We start from the raw sequence: 21,028 nt of genomic DNA on the forward strand, positions 1-21,028 counted from the left end.
CCCAGTTATGCCAGTGCTCTTGCTCTTTCCATTTTAAATTTGGGAAGAAAAAGTTATTTTAGAAAGAAGTATGTGGTACTCTGGTACATCTTCATCTGCATCCCAGAGGTTGGGTCAAGGGATATTTATATAAACAATGCCCATTTCTGAAGGAGTTGATGTGAGGTTGAAATAGAGTAAGATATAACTATATCTGTCTTGGTACCTGATACATAGAAGTTTATTCAATTGATGACGATTAAGTCTTTACTGGAGGAGTCTTAGAAACATAATGGAGGTGAAATAGGAAAGAAAGACACCAAGTTCTGAAATTACAGCCTTAGGAAACCACTGTTGGTGATCCCAGAGCTAGAACAGCCTGTCTGGATTGAGGCTCAGCCCAGTGGGCTTGATAGATGGGCAAGACTGTTCTATGTAGAGAAATGGGGTAGAAGACTCTAGGCAAAGCTGAGCAAAGGCTCGGAGTAGTGACTATGTGGCCAGCATGTGCAGTACCTCATCACTACAGGGCATATTCTAGAGACACACTGCCTGGTTTAAGATCACAACTCTACTGCTTCACATCTGAAATCTTATGCAGTTCTTTGTCCCTCTACTTTCTCAACAGAAAAAAAAATAGCATGACAATAGTAGTTACTCTTAGAGTTGTTATAAGGCTTAATTGACACATCCAAAACACCGGAACTTACAATAATAGCTGATGAGAGAAGAGACATGAAATAATTCACTTTACAGTGAACACTGCTGACCATGGTGGTAGGGAGGGATGGGAGTATAGCAACTACATTTGGCAGTCTTGATGTCCTTATCTGCCTCAACTGCAAAACAAACCTTCTGAGTTGAGTGACAGATCATGGTGTTGAGTAGGCAATCAACCACTTCCTGGACGAATAAGCAGCTAAGACAAACTTGGGAGCATAGGACAAAATGGTGGCAGGAGCATGGGGCACATGGCATCATCCTTTGATTTCCTTCCATATCTTCCATCCTGTTCCAGAATGTTTCTTTTTCCATTTATCGTATTCTGCCATCTACACAAAGCTTTAAGACAGACTTTAGGGCAACATTAACTATTTCATGCCATTTATGGGTCCTTTTCTCTTTTCTCTCTCTCCCTTTTTATAGGAAAGAACAACTGGAAGCAGCAGCCAGGTACATTTTTTTTATTATGAATATCCTCCCCATTTCACCATTGTTTTGTGGGGAGGGTTCAGTCCTGCATGGTGGAAAGCTGCTAGCTAATCATGTTGGTCACAAGTTAGTCTTTGGTGCTTACTCTGTTGCTGACCACCGATTCCTCTGTCATTTTCATGCGAATTTAGTCATATGAATAATAGCAACAGCTACATACTGAATATCTGTCTCCTCAGAGCTAAGCTCTGAAAAGGTTATCACAGCTGATCTGCAAAGTCACCATGTAAGAGAAGTCCTAGTATCCTGCTTTGTGTACAAGGAGACCAAGACTCAGAAAGCTTCCTCTATCCCTTATGAATTCTTACAGGAACTAAGTAGGAAAACCAAAAATCAAAGTCAGACCTGAATGTTAAAAGAATGTTTACCATTGTACTTTTTTCTGTTTGTTCATTGGGCTCCCAGATGGCATTTCTGAAAGCAAAATACAGACTGCAATTCATTATTCCTATATCCCTGAGGCATTTCAATAAATCATAAACACTGCAGACTGCTACAGAGGCAAGAAGAGATTCAGGGTTGTGTATGACTACTTTTCTCAACTTCCTATCCTGCTGTCAAAGGTGCCCAAGGTCTGGACCCTGTTCTAGTTTATAAAGCAAGATGGATGATTCATTTTGACAAAATAGTATGAGGTGATAAGAGATGACAATATACAGCTAAGAGCAGTATTGTTTTTGGATTATAGCACACACACACACACACACACACACACATACACACACACACATACAGTTTTCTGAAGTGGACTATAGTTGCAAGTAACTGAAATCATGCTAAGTGTACTGAATATTACTCCAAATATGCCTTAAAATTTCTGATTCTGGTTCAATTGGTGACCAAATAGGGACATTTGAGGCTTTCCTGGGAGTGTTTCTTTGGGAATGGAAACGAGGCCCCCTGAAAGGCAGCAACCAGCTTATTTGTGCCTTTGTGAGAACCCTCAACTCTGCCAGGGTACCGAGGGAAATCTATTACCTGCTTTGTTAGGGTTAGAGTTGGGTGTCTGTTGTCTCACCCTGAGAGGAGATCAAAGCTGGTTATAGAAGTCACTCAATCCCCTTCATCCAGGATTTGAACCATAGTCAGTTAGGGCTTGCAGATTGGTGAAGGAGGTGATGGGAGCAAGTATAAACACACAGCCTGGAGTAAGAGACAAAGAGATCTTGAGGAAGTGTGGGCTCAATTCCTTCATACAAGAAGGCAGGGAGTGGGGTGACAACAAAATGTTCAAGAATAAACAGATGCTTTAAATAAAAGAAACCTTGCTCCTGCTCATTGCTACCTTATGGTTAGCTTCTTCCATAGGCTGCCAATCAACTGACGTCCCAATCTCACTTCAGTATTATCTCCAAATAGAGAAAAATCGGAACTTTATCTTCTTACCTCTTTCTAGAACAAACAGCTCACATTTGCTTGTTTGTTTGACAACATGAGGAAACAGTAATGTTTCCCGTTTCTTTTCAGATCCAGTTATATTCTTTAGGGTAAGAAAGGAATCATTTAGTTAGCATATTGGTGGGATCTCAAGTTGTTGCTTGCTTACAGTGTGACTGTTTAGTTAGGGTTTTCTTGATTATTTTGATTTTATGTGGACTTGCTTGTGGCCTAGCTGAATACTTATGGTTGACTGGAAGATTGGCTCTGATAATGGTACACTTCCTTCTTCATGTGTATGCTCGTGAGATTAACCAACAGAAAAAGAAACAGCTTCCATGATAGGGTCACAGAGAGCTGAACACTTGACATGATATGCTGCTCTATTCATAAAAATGGAAGCAGTTGGCTTCCCCTACCTCTTCTTACCTGGTTTCAATATTTACATTGTGATGACCTTGATTAAGATTCAGAACTTCTGTAATGAAGTGCGTGTGTGTGTGTGTGTGTATCACATATGCATTATGTGTATATGTATGTACATGTATATGTATGTATCAGTGTTGAGGCTAAATTTATGCCTGAAATATAGAAGGAACACCTTAAAAACTTGCTGAGTGAATAAATAACTTATCTTACACCATGTTACTTCCAAGGAGTGGTGCTCACACACCTTACACCACCAACACACAAAAAAAGTCAGGGTGGAGGATTCATCCTTCTAATACCCTTTAGGAAGGAATATCCCTAAAGTACAAGCAGTCAATTCCCTCAGTGTTCATGAGTACCAAAAGAGCTCAGCTAACTCAGTGGAGACATGATCTGGCCTTAAAGCAGTGTCCATCAGCAGAGAATTCTTTTGTATGACTTTATATGACTCTGTTGTCCATTCCAGTTGGGATTCTGCCTGTTGTACTCTGCTGAAAGTGACTTTCTCTGACTCTTCATTCTTGCTCCCTCAGTCTTGTTCCTTTTGATCCTACTTCAGTGTCCTTCTGAGACATCCATGTCCACTGATGATTACCTAAAGTGTTTTTTTCTTGTCTGCTTTCACTAGTAGACTGGATATCTCTGAGGCACCTAAACATAATCTGACAACCTGGTCAACTTTGTGTACACACACACAGTGAAAGTGGGTAGCCAGAGGATAGGTAAATGGATGAGTGGGTGGATGGAAGATGGATAAGTTAATGAGCCAACAGGTATATAGATGAATGTAGGATGGATTCATTTAATGGATGAATGCAGATAGATAGTGGGTAGATGAAGAAGAATAAACAAAGTCTATATTATATAAGTATCATAACGTCAATTTGCACTAATTTACTTTAACCTTTAAAAGAAATGTAGTAGCTGACATATTCATTAATTGAAGGTTAGAAGCCTTTAGGATCAAGGATAAGGACTTTCTGGATTTTTCTCTTTTCTCTTCTAGCTCTGTTCAGTCCATGATAAGTTTACTCTCATAGCCAACATTCCATGTACTGATAAATCTGTGTGTGCTAGCAGACCCATGATAAAATGTTTTCTTCTTTCCTCTGTATACTTAAACTCATGAGCCAGCAGTTTCAAAACCCAGGGAAGCCTACATATTGGCCAAATTTGGTTATATATTCATGCTTTGGACAATTTCTTTGTCTTAGAAAATAGAGATCACTACAGGCCAACCACTGTGGTGTGTTTCTACCACAGTGGATTAAGCTATCATGATTGGCAAATGCCATTAGATTTTACTTGGATGAACTGAAATAATAGAGGAAGTAAGTTCCTAAATGTAATAACATACTCACTCCCCACATGAATGATGAATGTAAAAGCAAGCAGACAAAAACATTTGTTATCTGTCAAGTCATAATGTCCATCCATTAATTTCAAAGTCTTAGTAATAATATTGCACCAAGGATCATCCACACTAAACTATACAAAGCCTCATTTATTCTAAAGTGTGTTGAAAGAGACTGGTATTTTATGTTCTGGCCATTACTTTAACCATCAGTTATAAGTATTCAAAATATAGGCATCAAGACTCCTGCTGAAAATAAGGGTGTATTTGTGATGGAAACTACGAGTTCTAAATTCTAAAATCAGGTAACTGTGTTGACAACTGCTTGCTTGAACCCAGCTGTTCAATTTGTATTTTCAAACAACTCACTCTGAATAACAAACATCCTTCAAAATGTGTATTTGTCTTTGAAGAGCAAAAACATCATTCCAGACACTTTTCTTTTCTCTTGCCTTGAGATGATGACTCTCTAATTTGGCAGACAATTATTCTTTGGATCATAGAATTTAAAACAATGACAGTAACTTGATAAAGAATGAGTATTTTTTTTGCCAGATATGGCTCTACGTACATCAAACCTCATAGTCACTATATGATCTAAATATTGTTTTTAATCTTCATTTTATCCATAATAACTGAGATTCAAAGAGGTTAAGGACTTTGCACAGTGTCTATGTAGGAAGCTGCAAGGAAGTTTTTGGATCGAGCTGGTCTAGGACAACAGGTCCTGGTCCCAAGCACAGAGCTAATCCATGCAGTTGCTTAGATGGTCACTGCAGATGTCCCTTTGCTTGTTTGTTTTTCCTTTGCCTTGTCTTGGCTCACGGAGCTACAGTCCTTGCCAGAAGAGGAGGCTATGGAGACCAGAAAAGGCACAGAGCCAGAACCTACTGTGCAGAAGAACAGCACACAGCCCAGTGCTGTCGTTCATACTCTGTCCCTCTGACATCACCACATGAAATTCATCTCACAGACATGTGTGCTGTTGGCAATAAAGTCCTTTCAGACTCCAAAATCAGTGATTATAAAGGGGGCAAGAGAATTTTGATAGCACTTAACCCAATCCTGTAATTTTACTGATGAGAAAATCGCTACTCAGTACAAAACAAGAGGTTCGAATATGACCCCATACAATTAGTATTTTCTCCTGCTGTCCAGACCTACAACAATGGCCCAAGCTGTAGAGTAATAGAGATGTGCTGAAGTGAGATTTGGGCCAAAGTGTTATATCCTGAGTGACTCCTGTCATGAGGTAAATGCTATGTATGCCTCTATTTTCCCTGGGAAATAATTGGGATATTGTGATTATTTAAACACATCTCACACTGGATTATGATAAGGTTGAGACATAGATGTCGGAATAGAATCAATACATAGGTTTTATTTGCAGTACTGGCTCTGGCCTGACAGTTCATACTACCTACCAAGCCTGGCTTTGGGCGCAACAAAGAGGCAGGCCAGATACTGTCCCCACCAGCAAAGTAGGGGTGTGTATGCCATAGCCTTGATAAATCCTTGATTCAGGAAAAGCTGGACCATGTATGGATACTGATTATGATAATGTGACCTACTCTTTCAAGCATTGAGTATCCATTTACACTTATAACCCAAGCAAATGATTTACCTCCTCCAACGGGAAGAAACTAGCCAATAGCTAATGTATTCTTCTAGGTTCTTCAAAAAATATGGAAATTCCATTTTAATGTATATGAATATGTGAAAAAAGATGTTCCTCTCTCCCCACAATCTCCTCATTCCTTAGCACATCCCACAAGTCTGAAGGCTACACTTATTTAGCCATTCAATTTTCAATGATGGATACATTAGTATCCCCAGACAGCCATTAAAAATAATTACCATAAACTGAATGTCTGGATGATTTAAAACAACTGAAATTTACCATGGTTTAAGGAAGCTGGAATTCTGATATCAAGATGTTGCCTGGACCATGCTCCCTCTAAAAACTTATGAGTATGATCTTTCTTGCCACTTCCTAGCTTCTGGTGACCACTGTCAATCCTTGGTTTGCCATCAGACCAATTCATGTTTCTCCTTTCTCATGGCCTTTTCCTTCCTTAGAGTATCTGTGTCAAATTTCTCTTACCTTTTTATTATAAAGATACTACTCATTGGATCAAAAGTCCACCCATTCCAGTATGATTTTAACTTGGTTACATCTCATAGGTGTATAGCATGTTGATTTCACACTCATAGGCATATTTTAGGGCTTGAACTTATGTGGAAGAAGATACAGCTCAAAGTTCTATTGCTGTAATCATCTGGACAAGATCATTTTCTTCTACTCAGATAGAAACTGTGACCAATGATGGAGAGGTATCTTTTGTTTCCCTGGATATTTTGTGTTTGACATCAGTGAGCAGTTTACAGTAGGCAGGCCTGAGTAACTGCAGGTGGAGCCCTCTAATATTTAAGACTCATGACGCCTCTGGTATGGGAACCATTAGGTTGTATAAGTGTTACCAGCCCTGTGTAATCCTATGAAGTCAATATTCTTTGCCCCTTTTGTAGAGTTGATGTTAAAGCTTCCAGGAAGGGCTAGCAATGGGGATTCTTCAGCCATTAACAAAGAACCAGTGTCATGTATCTCAGCCTGAGGAGTGTCTATCTGAAACCTCTGATCCTAAAGACTCAACAGCTCACTGGAATCACCCTAGAGAGCTGAATCAACAACAGATTTCCTTTTCTGCCGCCTCATAGATTTAATCATCTTCAGTTCCTAGCTTTCACTCTCTCTCACCATCATCTACTTCAGCTGCTCTCCTTTTTGTTTTGGCTGCTCTCAAACACATCTGTGTCTTCCTCAGCTATTTGTCCTCACTGCGTTGCTGTTTTCTCCACTCTTGCTGCCCCGGCCACATCTTCCCGTTGCCTGTGCCATCACTGCCCCCACTGCTGTCTCTGCTGTGTCCTTTGTGTTGCCAGATCAGTCCATAACTAAAGATGTGAAAAGGCCAAGCAAAGAAGGCTTTAATTGGACCAACTGTGGCAAGAACAGAAGAGTCAGCCCCTAGAGGCTTCCTTACTCAGGGAACTTCAACAGCTTGATAATAAAACCTGGGAGTACATTCTTCAGGCAATCATAGTCATTAGTTTTAGCCCAGTCACAGATTCACCTTGTTAGCACCTCAGTAAATCATAGCATATGGTATTAACTATTTCAGACACCCATAGTTGAGGCTGGGCCTTGTCATATAGTTTTCTAAATACATCCACAGGAAGTTCAAGATGGCTGGCGGTAACGTGAGAGTAATTTGGCTGACCACTTGACTGACAGCCTTTTTGCTCACGACAGCTAAGGGAGCTAGAGAGGATACAATAGCTACTAACTAGAGACTTGGAATGTCCCATCTCCCAAAGACTGCTTTTTTGCAGGAAAATGAAATACCTGGAGTGTTGACAGTCAGGACTTAAATAATTTATGATGAATACTAAGATTAATTTTAGCAGTTTTTAATGTGCTTTAGTATTATCCCATACTGGTTCAGGAGCCTATGGAGATGTATGTCACCTGTTCCATCTCACTATCTTCGGCAAAAGCCAATGTGATGAGATTGTACATGGTAGAAAGCCGTCAGAATCATGGCGTGAGATTGGGTTAGAGATCTTTGCAATGGTAGTATTCATTTTAATAACATACTGATGAAGATCATGAGGCTTTGTGATATTACAAGCAACAACAGAGAACCACACCATGGCTGAATTGAATCCAGCTGCCTGGATCCCTTCAGATCTATAGTCCTGTCTCTTTTCTAACCAGGGCCTCAAAGTAACCAGGTAGTAAACTTAGGGAGTGGTCACAGGAATTGGAACTGACTCTTTTTGTGTTCTGTGTGACTTGGAGCACCCTACACACCCTCCCTGTGTCTCAATGTCTTTGCCACTGAGATGAGAACCATGCTAGTACTAACCTCACATGCTGGTTGGAATGCATCTGTTCTACCTGAAGAGCAAATGCTTACTATGGATCAAATGGTGTACTGTTTATGCACAAAAGTGACTACATGGAGAAAAATGATTGTGAGGAAACCAACTCAGACAAGCATTTGGGCTTCACTTTTATACTCTGTCTTGATCTCTGTCTTTTGCCTTTATCCACAAGAGGCCAGTAGAGTTTTCCAAATTGTTGTTTAACTAAACTGTCTTTAGATGCTGCCAGTGCCCTCTAAGGCCATCTTATGTAGCAGAAAAATCATCAGTGAGTTAAATTTTGAATGCTGGTGGCTAAGCCCCATAGATGTGTACACCTTGGAACGTGCTATGGGAATATTGCATGTTGGGTATTATATTGAACATCTGAACATGCTGAAATGTTACCCTGGGGGTTAATGCTCAGGCACTAGCCAAAGTTTCAGATTAGAGTAATTGTAATTCAGAAGTAAAAAGAGATATAGATTCTCCATGTAGCTATCAGAGCACATCAAAGTTCTGGATGTCAGTTAACTTTGCACCATGGAACATGGCTAGAATCCCCATTGAACATGGGTGCTGTGATCAGAAATAGAAACCTAGGGCCAGTTTTATTTTACTTTTCCATCCCTACTTCATCTGTGTTTAGTTTTCAAATCCAAATAGGGATATTATTTGTCTGCACTTAACAGACTAGGAACTCTTGCTCTCCAAGGAAGACTGTTGTCAGCACCTTCTCCACTATACTCCAAGAACAGGGCCTGTATTGTGCACTGGGAATCCATATGGAGAGGGACAGAAATGGATTTTGAGGTTCACTCACCAACATTGCCTTGCATTTCATTATCTATTGGGGTCTTAGATTTCATGCAACCCAATTAATAAGTAAGCTGAGCATCCACTAGAGGAGGAATTCTGTAAGCCTCTTAGGCATGGGGGCTGTGAGTAATTCAGAGCTGCGGCTTCTATGCCAATGTATCTGTATTCCTAAGACAGTCTAAAGTGTCATCTGAGACCACTGGGCTATTAAATGAGCATGGCCAAAGCAATTCAGACTCTTAAGAGATGCAATGGGGTATCTGAATTCCAAGAAAATGAATCTTGAATCTCAGAACTGTTAGAGTAAGAGGGTCTTCTCATTATCCTTCCAGTATTCAGAGGTCATGCTGAAATTTCAGGTCAGGACAAAGTGGCTGTCATTAATTTTCTCTTTATTTAGTTTATCTGTAATTAATATCTTCACATTTTATCTTTTACCAAGGCAGAATGTTGAGTTTTAAGGCAAGCATTAAGTAGATATAAAATGCTATATAAATCCACACACTTGTCTCACTTCATATTTTTTTTAATCAAAACTCAAAAGCCTGATTTTATGCCCTAAGGAATTATGTTGATCCTTTCCACACATGTCATCAGCTTTCTACCACTTCTATGAGAAGAGGATTATTTTTTGAAGATAGTGGTGACAGCCAGCGCTTAGTGAAGGCTTCTTGCATCATAGATAGGGATAAGCATTTTCCAGGCATTAGCACACTTGACATATAATAAGCCTTGTGAATGCAAGCTTAAGGTCACCATCTTGCACATAAGGAGTCTTGCAACCAGAACAAGGAAAAGTTATGTGTCCTAGGTCACATGGGTTATCAAGATGGCTCCACCCAGCCTAGTTTTGTCCTTGAAGTTTATGTGTGAGTTATGCCAGCTATTTAGAAGTGTCAAGTAGGAGTGGGGGCGGTTGGGAAACACTTGCCTTTGAAGCACTAGAGTGCTGAATTTGCAAAACTATGTGCATATTCACACATAGCTTCAAATGGCACTTAATGATGTTGCTGGCTGAAATAGCAAGAAAGGGCATTGAAAAGCAAGAGGACCTGGTAGTGTGTTTTGGGGAGTGGTATATATGGTAGAATATTTATGCTGCATATGGTTAGATGGCTGAGCGGGTAAAGGCCCTTGTCATCAAGGTAGAAGGAGGGAGCTGATTCGTGCAAGTTATCCTCTTACCTCCACATGTACACAGCAGCACACACACTTGCACAACCACACACAACATATATAAATGTAAAATACTTAATGTAATGTACAGTTATAAAAGAAACATTGTACTGAAACAGGCTTATGAAAAAGTGTTTCAATGGAATCAGACAAGAGTTTTTCTGTGGTGTACCTTGGGCAACATATTGCCTTAAGCTGGGTTGAACACCCTCACAAATTAGATCAGGAATGAGTTTGTCACCTCTACTAATAATGGAAAGGGATGCTAAATTTTGATTGAAAGTTAGTAATCTGAATGCATACGTTTCCCATCAAAGCTTATGAACCCACTAGGTTCTATCAGAGGAACCTGTTTGTGGACAGAACACTAAAATGTGCCTGCTTTGTGTAATCTATGTCATTCTTTTGAGTTTGATTGGTGTGTTATGAAATCTATCTGTGCTTATCACTATTGGGACACCATGAAAACGCTAAGGAGAAAAATGAAGTTATTGATAGAAAGAAGAGCATGAAGAACAACAAACTTTTGTTGTATGTGACTATACATTAGTAACTCCATCTTGCCCATGGAGGGTCCATAACAAGGCTCCTCCCCGCATGGAAGTTATAGATAGTAACAAACCCTACAGATGCTGCATCTTTTCCAATACATGCATAGTATGATAAAGCTTAATTAATTAATTATTATAAAAAACTAATGAAGGTAACTAATAAACAATTATAAAGGCATTCTCAGAAAAGTTAAGTCAATGTACTTTCCCTCTTATTTAAACTCCCCTTGAACTATAGTGTTATTTTAGAGAACTTGACTGCAGGCACTTGAAACTACTTTGGTAAAAGAGACCACTGCAGATCCTGCCCCTGTTTTAGGTTCCACATAAACCCAGGAGGAAATCCAGGGACTTTGGAAATTTGCTCAAGATGTAATCAGGAGTAAATAGTCCACGCTAGAATTAGGATTTCAACCACTCCCCAAGCCCATCCAATTCGAATCTGCTGCATCAGGTTAGCTCTCTGGGTGCACAGTTTCCACACATCCTCAGAAGACAATGTGATTCTTTATGGAGGGATGGGAAGTTACAAGAACCTGCACTGAAGGAGGAAAATTGTTCACTTTTGCTTATTTTGTAGCCAAAAGCTGGGTCTCTTGGATCGGGTTCGCCTTTCTAATCCTCGTGGTAGCAATACTAAAGGAAAGCTATTTACCCCTCTGAATGTAGATGCCATAGAAGAAAGCCCTTCCAAAGAGCCAAAGCCTGTTGGCTTAAACAATAAAGAGCGTTTCCGCACCGCCTTCCGCATGAAAGCCTACGCTTTCTGGCAGAGTTCTGAAGGTAACACCCTTCTCCTCTTTCAGCTTCTCCACTTCCTCTCCCAGCCCTCCCTTCTCCTTCTCACCTTTCCCTCTCTCCACTGAAGACCTCCTGAATCTACAAAGCACGTTTTTCCCATCCCTCCTTCAATCAACTTCATACCTTACTTTACTTGGGCTGAATGCATAGGAGACGTAGTCCATGACTCACAAATGAGGAAGCTTCCCAGTGCACGAGGCTAGTATCACCTCTGTGCTTCAAATAAATACCTTTCCAAGGTGCCTTAGGACCTGCACTGTGACTGATAAGTGTGGCTGTGATGAGCCAGTTGTCATAGGGGAACTGGACAGATAGAGAGAGTCAAGTACATGGCTATCTGGGAATATACACACTAGAAACCCCAGGAATGGAGAAAAGGCATCAGAAAAATATCTTGTGTGTTCAATACTATAAAAACAATGGCTTCATGAGCCTATGTCACTTAGTGGTAAGCAAGACAATGAGGAAAATGTCGTCCTAGGTGTCTGAAGCAGCCAATCTCTTCACACTTATTGTTTCTTTCTAAAACCTCTAAGGTGTAAAAGGCTCAGAAAATGACCTCCCAAAGTCATGAGCAGAAATTCTGACAGAGCAAGAAGCCAACTCAGGTCTGTCTCACTGTGAAGCTCACACCTGTGCCTTTTGCTGCTCATGTGATCAGCCCCACCTGCAGAACTTTCCAGAATTACCTCCTAGCATCCTTCTCCAGAGCAGCTATGACCTTCTTCTATACCTAATTCAAGCTTCTGAACCACAGAGTGGGAATGCTAAGGAAGGGTAAATTATGTCACAACTGGGGTCCACAATATAGGAATAAAGACAAGGTGTGAATAATACACACACTGGCTTCATAACTGTCTGTGAGATTTTCCATTTATAATGGACTCCATTGACATACACTTCTCCCTCACAGATGCTGGGACAGGCGACCCCATGGCAGAAGACAGGGGTTATGGGAATGACTTCCTCATTGAAGATATGATCCCCACCCTAAAGGCTGCCATCCGAGCTGTCAGGTGATGACCTTTCTCCCCATCTAAATGCCATTCTCAGGCTCCAACTTCATGCCCATTGGACACAGCTGGTAAAGTACCTTTGGAACTTGGGAAGAGGACAGGAGCCTCTTCCTGGTTACCTTGAACCAGGTCCTATGAATACTTTATACTTTAGGAGAAAGCTACCCTCAATACAATGATTCTTTCTTAGACAAGCGTCAGAGAGACACCTGTTTGGAAACAGTGTTGCTTTAAGCTTGCTGACAGCACATCCATCTGGGTCATCTCTGTCTGTCTTTATCCACCATATAGCATCTGGATTGTCTCTGTCTGACTTTAGCCAGCATATATTATAAGTGGTGTCAGGGTGTACAATATGATCACATAGAACTTTTTCTCAATATTCACCTTAGTTGTTCCAGATAGCTTTTTTTCTGCTTTTCTTCATCCATCTATTCTTTTGAATCAGCGTTTTAACAAGATAGTAAATTATAGATTCTTCTGTCTGATCAAGAGAACATAATAAGCTCTTTCTAGTTTGCTTGAGAATTCTTCAGGGAAATCAAGAGAGTGTGCTAATTCTGAAAGAAAATATATTAGGCTATGGGTGTATTTTCACTTTAATGGGTGGCAGAAATTAGTTACACTGTCTCCAGCAAGATGTCCAGTCTAATAGACCAGGGAACAAAATAGTCTTCTACGATGTCAACTCCAGCAAAGGTTGAGATATGGTTCCTCTGCATTATGTTTGATATGACAGGAAGGCTGTTAGGTAAAAATGCATCTGTTACATTTGTTAATGACTGATCAGTCTCATTCAAGGAAAACCAGTTGGTCAAACTGATCCAGAGGGAGACTCTACTGAGATATTCCAGGCTCTTGTCTCTGTCCTCCAATTTGTATAATATTTTCAGATGTCTTAATTCAAGGAATGACAAGCCTTTTCTATGAAGGGCCAATATCCTAGGTTTTGTGATCCCTAGGTTTCCATCTCAAAGATTCAGTGTTGCCATCCTAGCACATACAGCCACACACAGCATGAGAGAAAACATGGGCTGAGTTCTATTAAAACTTCTGAGCCACAGTTCTGAACCACAGAAGTTGTTTCCCTTCAAGTGAAGCTAGGTAAACAGTATGTATAAACTAGCAAGAAATTCAGTATCATGAAGTTTAAGACAAAATGAACTTGAACTGTGTCATTCAAGAAGACACCTCCCAATGGAAACTGGTGGGACTAGGGTGGGTGGAGCCTCCTGACACTATGGAATTCAAAGAGGGCAGCAGCCTTTAGGGGGAGCATTGTTGATTTTCAGGAAGAAGGAAGTGAAGGTGTCCCCATGCTATACAAAACCTGTATAAACTCATAGAACCCTAAGGAACCCAGGGCAAAAGAATTAGAAACTCCTGCTCTGGTTTGGTTTTCTCATTCATTTGTTTGGGGATCTAGAGACTGAGTCCCATGTAGTCCTGGTCTACCTCAAACTTATTATATAATCATACATGACCTTGAACTCCTGATCCTTCTGTCTCTACTTGTATGTTCTGAAATCGTGGACATATAACACAATGCTTTACTACTAGCATGGTTTGGGTGTATAATATACATTTGTACACCTGGTCCCCAAGAAGCAATGCTATTTTGGACGATTGTTGAATATTTTGGCATAGGCCCAGCCAGGCAAAATTTAGACTATAACATAGGGATGGCACTTGAAGATATATTATAGCTCGATCCCTGTTGTATCTTGAGCTCTCTGTTTCCCGGTTTGTGATGTGACCAAACTACTATGGGCTCTGGATGGTACCCATTAGAGATGTTTCTTCCTCCATGCCTTCCCCACCAGCTGACATTTCCATAAAACTCTGAGTGGAAGTAAACATTTTCATCCTAAAACCTTCTGTCTGGTATTCTGTCACTGCAGTGAAAAATTTAACAAGCAGTTTATAGGAGGAAAAACCTCAACTGTCCTCAAATAGAAAGCAGTGTGGCAGTGACAGCAACCAAGAGCTTTGACCTTGTTGGTACCCACGTCTGTCTCTGATCCAGTTCTGACATTGAGACCGATGAGATGCTGCACTCTCAGAGCCATGGATGCGGCTCTGCAAACTGATCGATTAGAAGACTGGTCATAAAGCATGGAATTTAGTGTCTTCTATGTGATGAGTGTTCACAACTGCTCAAAGTTGTTGCTACAATTTTATCATCATTCAAATGGTTGAAAGAGCAACACTAGCCAGCTTAGTAGATGCAGAGGGACAGGAAGGACCAGAACCCAAGGCCAACATTCTGCCATCCAGGCCTTCCCTTTATGTTTTCTCCTTCTGTGTCTGGAGTTTGCTGGATAGGCATGGTTGTTTCCTTCAGTGTCTGTCCATGGTGACCAAACACCTCTTCTTTGCCTTACAGAATTCTACAATTCCGTCTGTATAAAAAAAAATTCAAGGAGACATTGAGGCCTTATGATGTAAAAGATGTGATTGAGCAGTATTCCGCTGGACATCTTGACATGCTTTCCAGGATAAAATACCTTCAGACAAGGTAATGCATTCAAATGGGCAAGGACTGTGCTCTCTCAGCTACTCGGGAATCCAAGTAATGTGACTATAGAATTTCAAGAGACAGGCATTCAGAAGTAATCCAAAATGCAGCAGAGAAACTTCACAAACAGGAAGCCCATCTAGCTCTATGGATATATAAGCCAGTAAGACTTACTCTCAAACTTGGCCTTGGCATGAAATATAGAGTAATAGGACCATGGCAACCAGGCTTCTGTCCCTTCTAAAGGAGACAATTGTTACTATATTCTGTTTTGTACAGTCTTTCAAAGCTCCAGAGAAGCCCTGATATATTTCCATGGCCAACATCAGCTTTCCGATTGGCCTAATGGAGAAAAGAAGACATGTATATATCAACTAGTTCCTGTCTATGGTTTTTTGGATAACTATAAAACTCTGATCATTTAACAGCTCAGCTGATTTTTTTTTTGTAAGTGTAAAATTTCAACCACATATTAAGAATTTACTTATTGTTCCACGTGCGAAAGCCTGAGACTCGTGGAGCCGGGGACGCAGCAGGTTGCCGGAGTCGCGCCACCAGAACGCAGGGATGAAGCCAGGTTTCAGCCCCCGTGGGGGCGGCTTTGGTGGCAGAGGTGGCTTTGGTGACCGAGGAGGTAGAGGAGGAGGCCGAGGAGGCCGAGGAGGCTTTGGCGGAGGACGAGGTGGCTTTGGCGGTGGAGGTCGAGGTCGAGGTGGAGGAGGTGGTGGCTTCAGGGGACGAGGAGGTGGAGGTGGCCGAGGTGGAGGCTTCCAGTCTGGGGGCGGCCGGGGTCGAGGTGGTGGCCGGGGAGGCAAGAGAGGAAACCAGTCAGGGAAGAATGTGATGGTGGAGCCGCATCGCCACGAAGGCGTCTTTATCTGTCGCGGGAAGGAGGACGCCCTGGTCACAAAGAACCTGGTCCCCGGAGAGTCTGTGTACGGAGAAAAGAGAGTCTCGATTTCAGAAGGAGATGACAAAATTGAGTACAGAGCCTGGAACCCCTTCCGCTCCAAGCTGGCAGCAGCAATCCTGGGCGGTGTAGACCAGATCCACATCAAGCCGGGGGCCAAGGTGCTCTACCTTGGGGCAGCCTCAGGCACCACCGTCTCCCACGTCTCTGATATTGTCGGCCCGGATGGTCTGGTCTACGCAGTTGAGTTCTCCCACCGCTCTGGACGTGACCTCATCAACTTAGCCAAGAAGAGGACCAACATCATCCCTGTCATTGAAGACGCTCGGCACCCACACAAATACCGCATGCTCATTGCAATGGTGGATGTCATCTTTGCCGACGTAGCCCAGCCAGACCAAACCCGGATTGTGGCCCTGAATGCCCACACCTTCCTGCGGAATGGAGGACACTTTGTGATTTCTATTAAGGCCAACTGCATTGACTCCACAGCCTCAGCAGAAGCTGTGTTTGCATCCGGAGTGAAGAAGATGCAGCAGGAGAACATGAAGCCCCAGGAGCAGCTGACACTGGAGCCTTATGAGCGAGACCACGCTGTGGTCGTAGGTGTGTACAGGCCCCCTCCCAAGGCGAAGAATTGAAACCCAGAGCTGGCTGGAGTGAAGAAATGTGTGTTGCTACCGTTGCACGTGTGGCTTTTGATTTTTTTTGCGGGGGGGGGTAGTTGTTTTGTTTTTCTATTAAAAGACTCATCCGTCAAAAAAAAAAAAAGAATTTACTTATTTAAGAATTTAAGAATTATTTAAGTGTTATAATAGTAGAAATACAAAGCAAATTGACACCATTTAAGGAGATTAATTTTAGACAATACCACCACTTTTATTGATCTCCTAAGAACATGTATGCACCTTGTCCATTAGGATCCTATAAGATATTTATCACAAGTATTCTTTTCTTTTAATCACAAGTATTCTAATTCTGATAGAGAAACCAAAGCCGTGAGGCTAGATGACTAACACCAAATTGCCCAGTCTAGAAATTGAAAACATAACAAATAAATATATGTATGTCATGTCCGAAATCAAAAACTCTACCTGGATCTGGCAATCATATGAACCAATGTGCTATATGTGTATGGTATTAGCACAAAAATGGGCATACATTTGTTCAGAAATGGCATGAGTGATGTAATTCCCTCTTATGAGGGACCTGAAGAGAAACTGACACAATTCAAGAATCACATGGCCTTTGCCTCCTCATCCTATGGGGTATCCTCCTGACTTAGTAGGAGCATGGCACCAATGAAGCTCTTGGTGATAGTATTATCTTGCAAGTATATTTATTCATGACTTCTAGTTGTCCCACACACAGTGGTAGATAGCAAGTCAAGGTTCAATGGCTGCCGAACAAATGTATTATGTATAAACAAGTTTTCAGTCATTCCATGCTATCATCTATGCAAGTGTGGCTGTCTGGCAGAGAGGGGAAGACAGTGTGCTCCCAACAACAGGCCATACTCCAAAACTATCAGGCAGTTTTAATGCTTACAGGATAGACAGTTACACTGTCATGATTTTTGATAGTTATCAAGAAAATGTGTTTCTAGGGATTGTAGCTGGAGGTTGCCTGCCAAGATGATAAATTGTATACTTCAGTGGGCCAGACAGAAAACAGGCCTGACTTCAAATGATGTTGTGAGTGTGTGTTGGAAAAGAAGCTGGGTTTCCAGAGGAAAAGGTGATCCAAGACTATTCCTGGATGCATCTTAGTGGTCATCCTGAGACACCCCGCACCACCTCTTCCCCTGCCCCCAGCATGGTGAACAGCATCTTTCTGCTGAGCTGGTGTTTTGCACAGAAATGGATTGTAGGGAGCTGGAGCTAGGGTTGAACCATCTTTCCATACTGAGCATCAGGGGGTCTATAAAGCTAAAAATGGAACCAGGAGTCTGACAGTAATCAGAAAGTTTGGGGATACTCACAAAGAGTAAGAGAAGATAGACTTATAATATACATGTGACATTTGCTGTAAGAAGTAAGGCATATCCCTCACCCCAGATCTGTGGATTGTCTCCCCCTGGTACCCTGGAGATGAGAAAATGTTCTCACTCTCTCATGCTGAAGAAGATAGCAATATCTTGGCATGACAATTTCTCTCCTTTTAATCTTTTTTCTCATCCTCTGATTACCCTCACCTTTTCTTACATACTCCAAAGCCACATTTGAATTAAGAGATGTAAGGATTTATTTTCTCACAACAACAAAGCTTTGTTTAATCTAATCTTTCCTTTGCTTTTTGTCCCTTCTTCTTCTTTCAGAATAGATATGATTTTCACCCCTGGACCTCCATCCACTCCAAAGCATAAGAAGTCTCAGAAAGGGTCAGCATTTACCTACCCATCCCAGCAGTCTCCAAGGTGGGGATTGTACTTGTGGAATGGTGCACTGTTGAGACAAGGCCTACACAAATCTCCATCCCCAAATCTCAGCTTTGGTACTTTCTGTAGGTGAAATCAACCATCTCCCAAAGAAAATGAATGGAGGCTTGGAAGGCAGGTTCAGGTTGTAGCCATTTGCAAATCTTCGGTGCAGGTGACTTCATGCTCCTATTCCAAGGACATGTAAATTATACTTATTTCTGTGTATTTTTACTAATAGAAAAAAAAAAACAGTTTCCTGGGACTTGACCAACACTTCTTCCAAGACAAAGTGAGAGAAGGCATTCAGATGCCAGCACTTCTAACAGCACTAGAACTCAGACAATTCTCCTTGCTCCAAAAAATATTTTATAATTTGGAACAAATATTGTCTATTTTAACGTCCACTGTTTGCATTTGCGCCTGTTTGTTCCAAAACATCTTTAAGGGAAGCAAGATAAATGAGCAAGGGACTGTTGTGTTTCATCTTAGAAACAAGAGCATTGGTGTGGTAAAAGAAGGCATCTACTCCTCAACCTTTGGCTTGGCATACAATAAAGAATAATGGGACCGAGGCTGCTGACCCTTCTAGTGGGAATGACTGTTCCTGTGTTCTGTCGTAGCTAATGCTATCAGAGACTCCTGTTTTCATATAATGTAATTTCTATAAAAAGTAAATATATTTTGGCGAATTCCATTCTTATACATTTTTATTTATTTTAATTAATTGGTTAATTGCTTTAGCGATCTTGTGTTGGTCTGATTTTTGTTTTTCAAATAATGTCTCACTACCTAGTCTAGTCTGGCCTTAAACTGTGTGGCACAGGCTGGTCTTAAATCCATGACAGTCCTTTGTCTTCAACCTCCAGACTAATGGGACTGCAGAAATGCAAGGCTATATCCAACTAACAACTTCCTCATTTATGAGATAGTGTGAGAGCTGTTTTTAAACCTTTAAAGAGGAGAGCATGGTAGTACACATTTATAATTTCACACTTATAATTTGAGAAATGGACACAGGAAAGATCTTGAGTTTGAGACCAACCCTAGGTACAGAGGGGACTATATTTAAAAAATTGACAAATTAACAAATAAGACAAAATAAGACAAAACAGTATAAAACAATGTTATGTGGACCATTTCCTGTGAACTCTCACATGTAATCCTTACCTCCATGGTGGGTACTTTGTCACATCTGTATCATGCATAAGAAAAGTGATACAATAAATATTAACTCCAGAAGTCACAAAACTCATGAGAGAGTTTGGGGGTTTCACAGAGGTCTGTAAGAAATGGTCGAGCTATTTTTTGTAGATTTGCAATCTAAGCAAAACTTCACCCATAAAATAGGTAAAAGGATACTCAAAACTCTAATTTACTCATGTTAATTGAAATGAACTTTAATTAAATAACAAGCTGAATTTACCAATACAAGACAAATAAAACATTGGCGGACTAGATGTAACCTGAGGCTATTAATTTTTGAAATTTGCTTTAGTTGAAGACTGTTCCGACAAAGAATTAACTTAGCAGAGGCAATGGTTTATGAGAGGGAAAAACCAGCTGTCAAGAAAAAAAAACACGAATGGGTTTTAGCAACATCAAGTCTCTTTCAAATACCTCATCTCCACATAATGTAAGAATATTGGAATGAACTCGAATTTCGGCAGATAATAATTGCCCAGAGTGAAAATACTGCCCTTTCCTGATTCCTGGAGGAACATTCCAGCATTGTTTTCTGGATGCTACAGGTGTTTGCCATTCTTAACAAAAGGAATCATGTCAAATGTGTGCCCCTACTCCATGGAAATTCAGAAATCAGACATTACAGTATGAAAGCCCAAGTCTGAAAGGCAAGGAATTTAATGTAAAGGAATTAACACTCTATGCATTGTTAGATACTTGGTAAACTTCACAAGCACAAATCAAAGCCTCTTTTGTCACAGTTTCCGGGTCTGTCTTTGTGCTTCCTATAGGAAGGTAAGCATGGCATTAGCAGTCCTTGTCTAAGCATGCCAAAGGAACCTCCTCCAGGTTTTGTCAGTGTGAGGGAAAAAACATGGTCCCATGTGCATGATCTTCCAAGTTGGAATGACCTTGAACAGTCAAAATGGATACAATGATCTTATGAATTGTTGGCTTTTCCTTAGGAATGAACCATATGTAGCCAGGGCAGCCACATCAGAAACTGAAGACCAAAGCATGATGGGGAAGTTTGTAAAAGTTGAAAGACAGGTAAGATATGTAATTCCCATATACATATACATCATATATATCATACACATACACATATACATGCTTCTCTCTTCATTTTGGACTTATTATATGTATGAGTGTGTTCCTGGCATATATGTATGAGCAGAACATGCATGGCTGATTCCTGCAGAGGTCCCTGGAACTGGAGCTATAAATGGTTCTTAGCCACCATGTGGATGCTGGGAACCAAACCCAAGTCATCCCCAAGAACAGCACCTGCTTTTCACTGCCAAGCCATCCTTCCAGCTCCACAGAACTGTTTTCCAGGTACCATGTTTTCATATGGA

At 41.0% G+C, this 21,028-nt stretch overlaps 1 protein-coding gene and 1 pseudogene across 1 annotated transcript in view; both read left to right on the plus strand.

The window, feature by feature from the left end:
- Kcnq3 (potassium voltage-gated channel subfamily Q member 3) overlaps positions 1 to 21,028 on the plus strand; it is a 284,757-nt gene that overhangs the window by 259,508 nt on the left and 4,221 nt on the right. The window contains exons 9-14 of the mRNA XM_028773244.1: positions 1,126 to 1,152; positions 11,405 to 11,607; positions 12,539 to 12,641; positions 15,028 to 15,159; positions 18,387 to 18,485; positions 20,636 to 20,720. Of these exons, the coding sequence (XP_028629077.1) occupies positions 1,126 to 1,152; positions 11,405 to 11,607; positions 12,539 to 12,641; positions 15,028 to 15,159; positions 18,387 to 18,485; positions 20,636 to 20,720 (649 nt within the window). The remainder of the gene's footprint in view (positions 1 to 1,125; positions 1,153 to 11,404; positions 11,608 to 12,538; positions 12,642 to 15,027; positions 15,160 to 18,386; positions 18,486 to 20,635; positions 20,721 to 21,028) is intronic.
- On the plus strand, positions 15,662 to 16,780 carry LOC114625878 (annotated as a pseudogene).

Source organism: Grammomys surdaster, unplaced genomic scaffold, assembly GCF_004785775.1.
Source record: "Grammomys surdaster isolate TR1022 unplaced genomic scaffold, NIH_TR_1.0 224, whole genome shotgun sequence".
In the NCBI taxonomy this organism is placed as follows: domain Eukaryota; kingdom Metazoa; phylum Chordata; class Mammalia; order Rodentia; family Muridae; genus Grammomys; species Grammomys surdaster.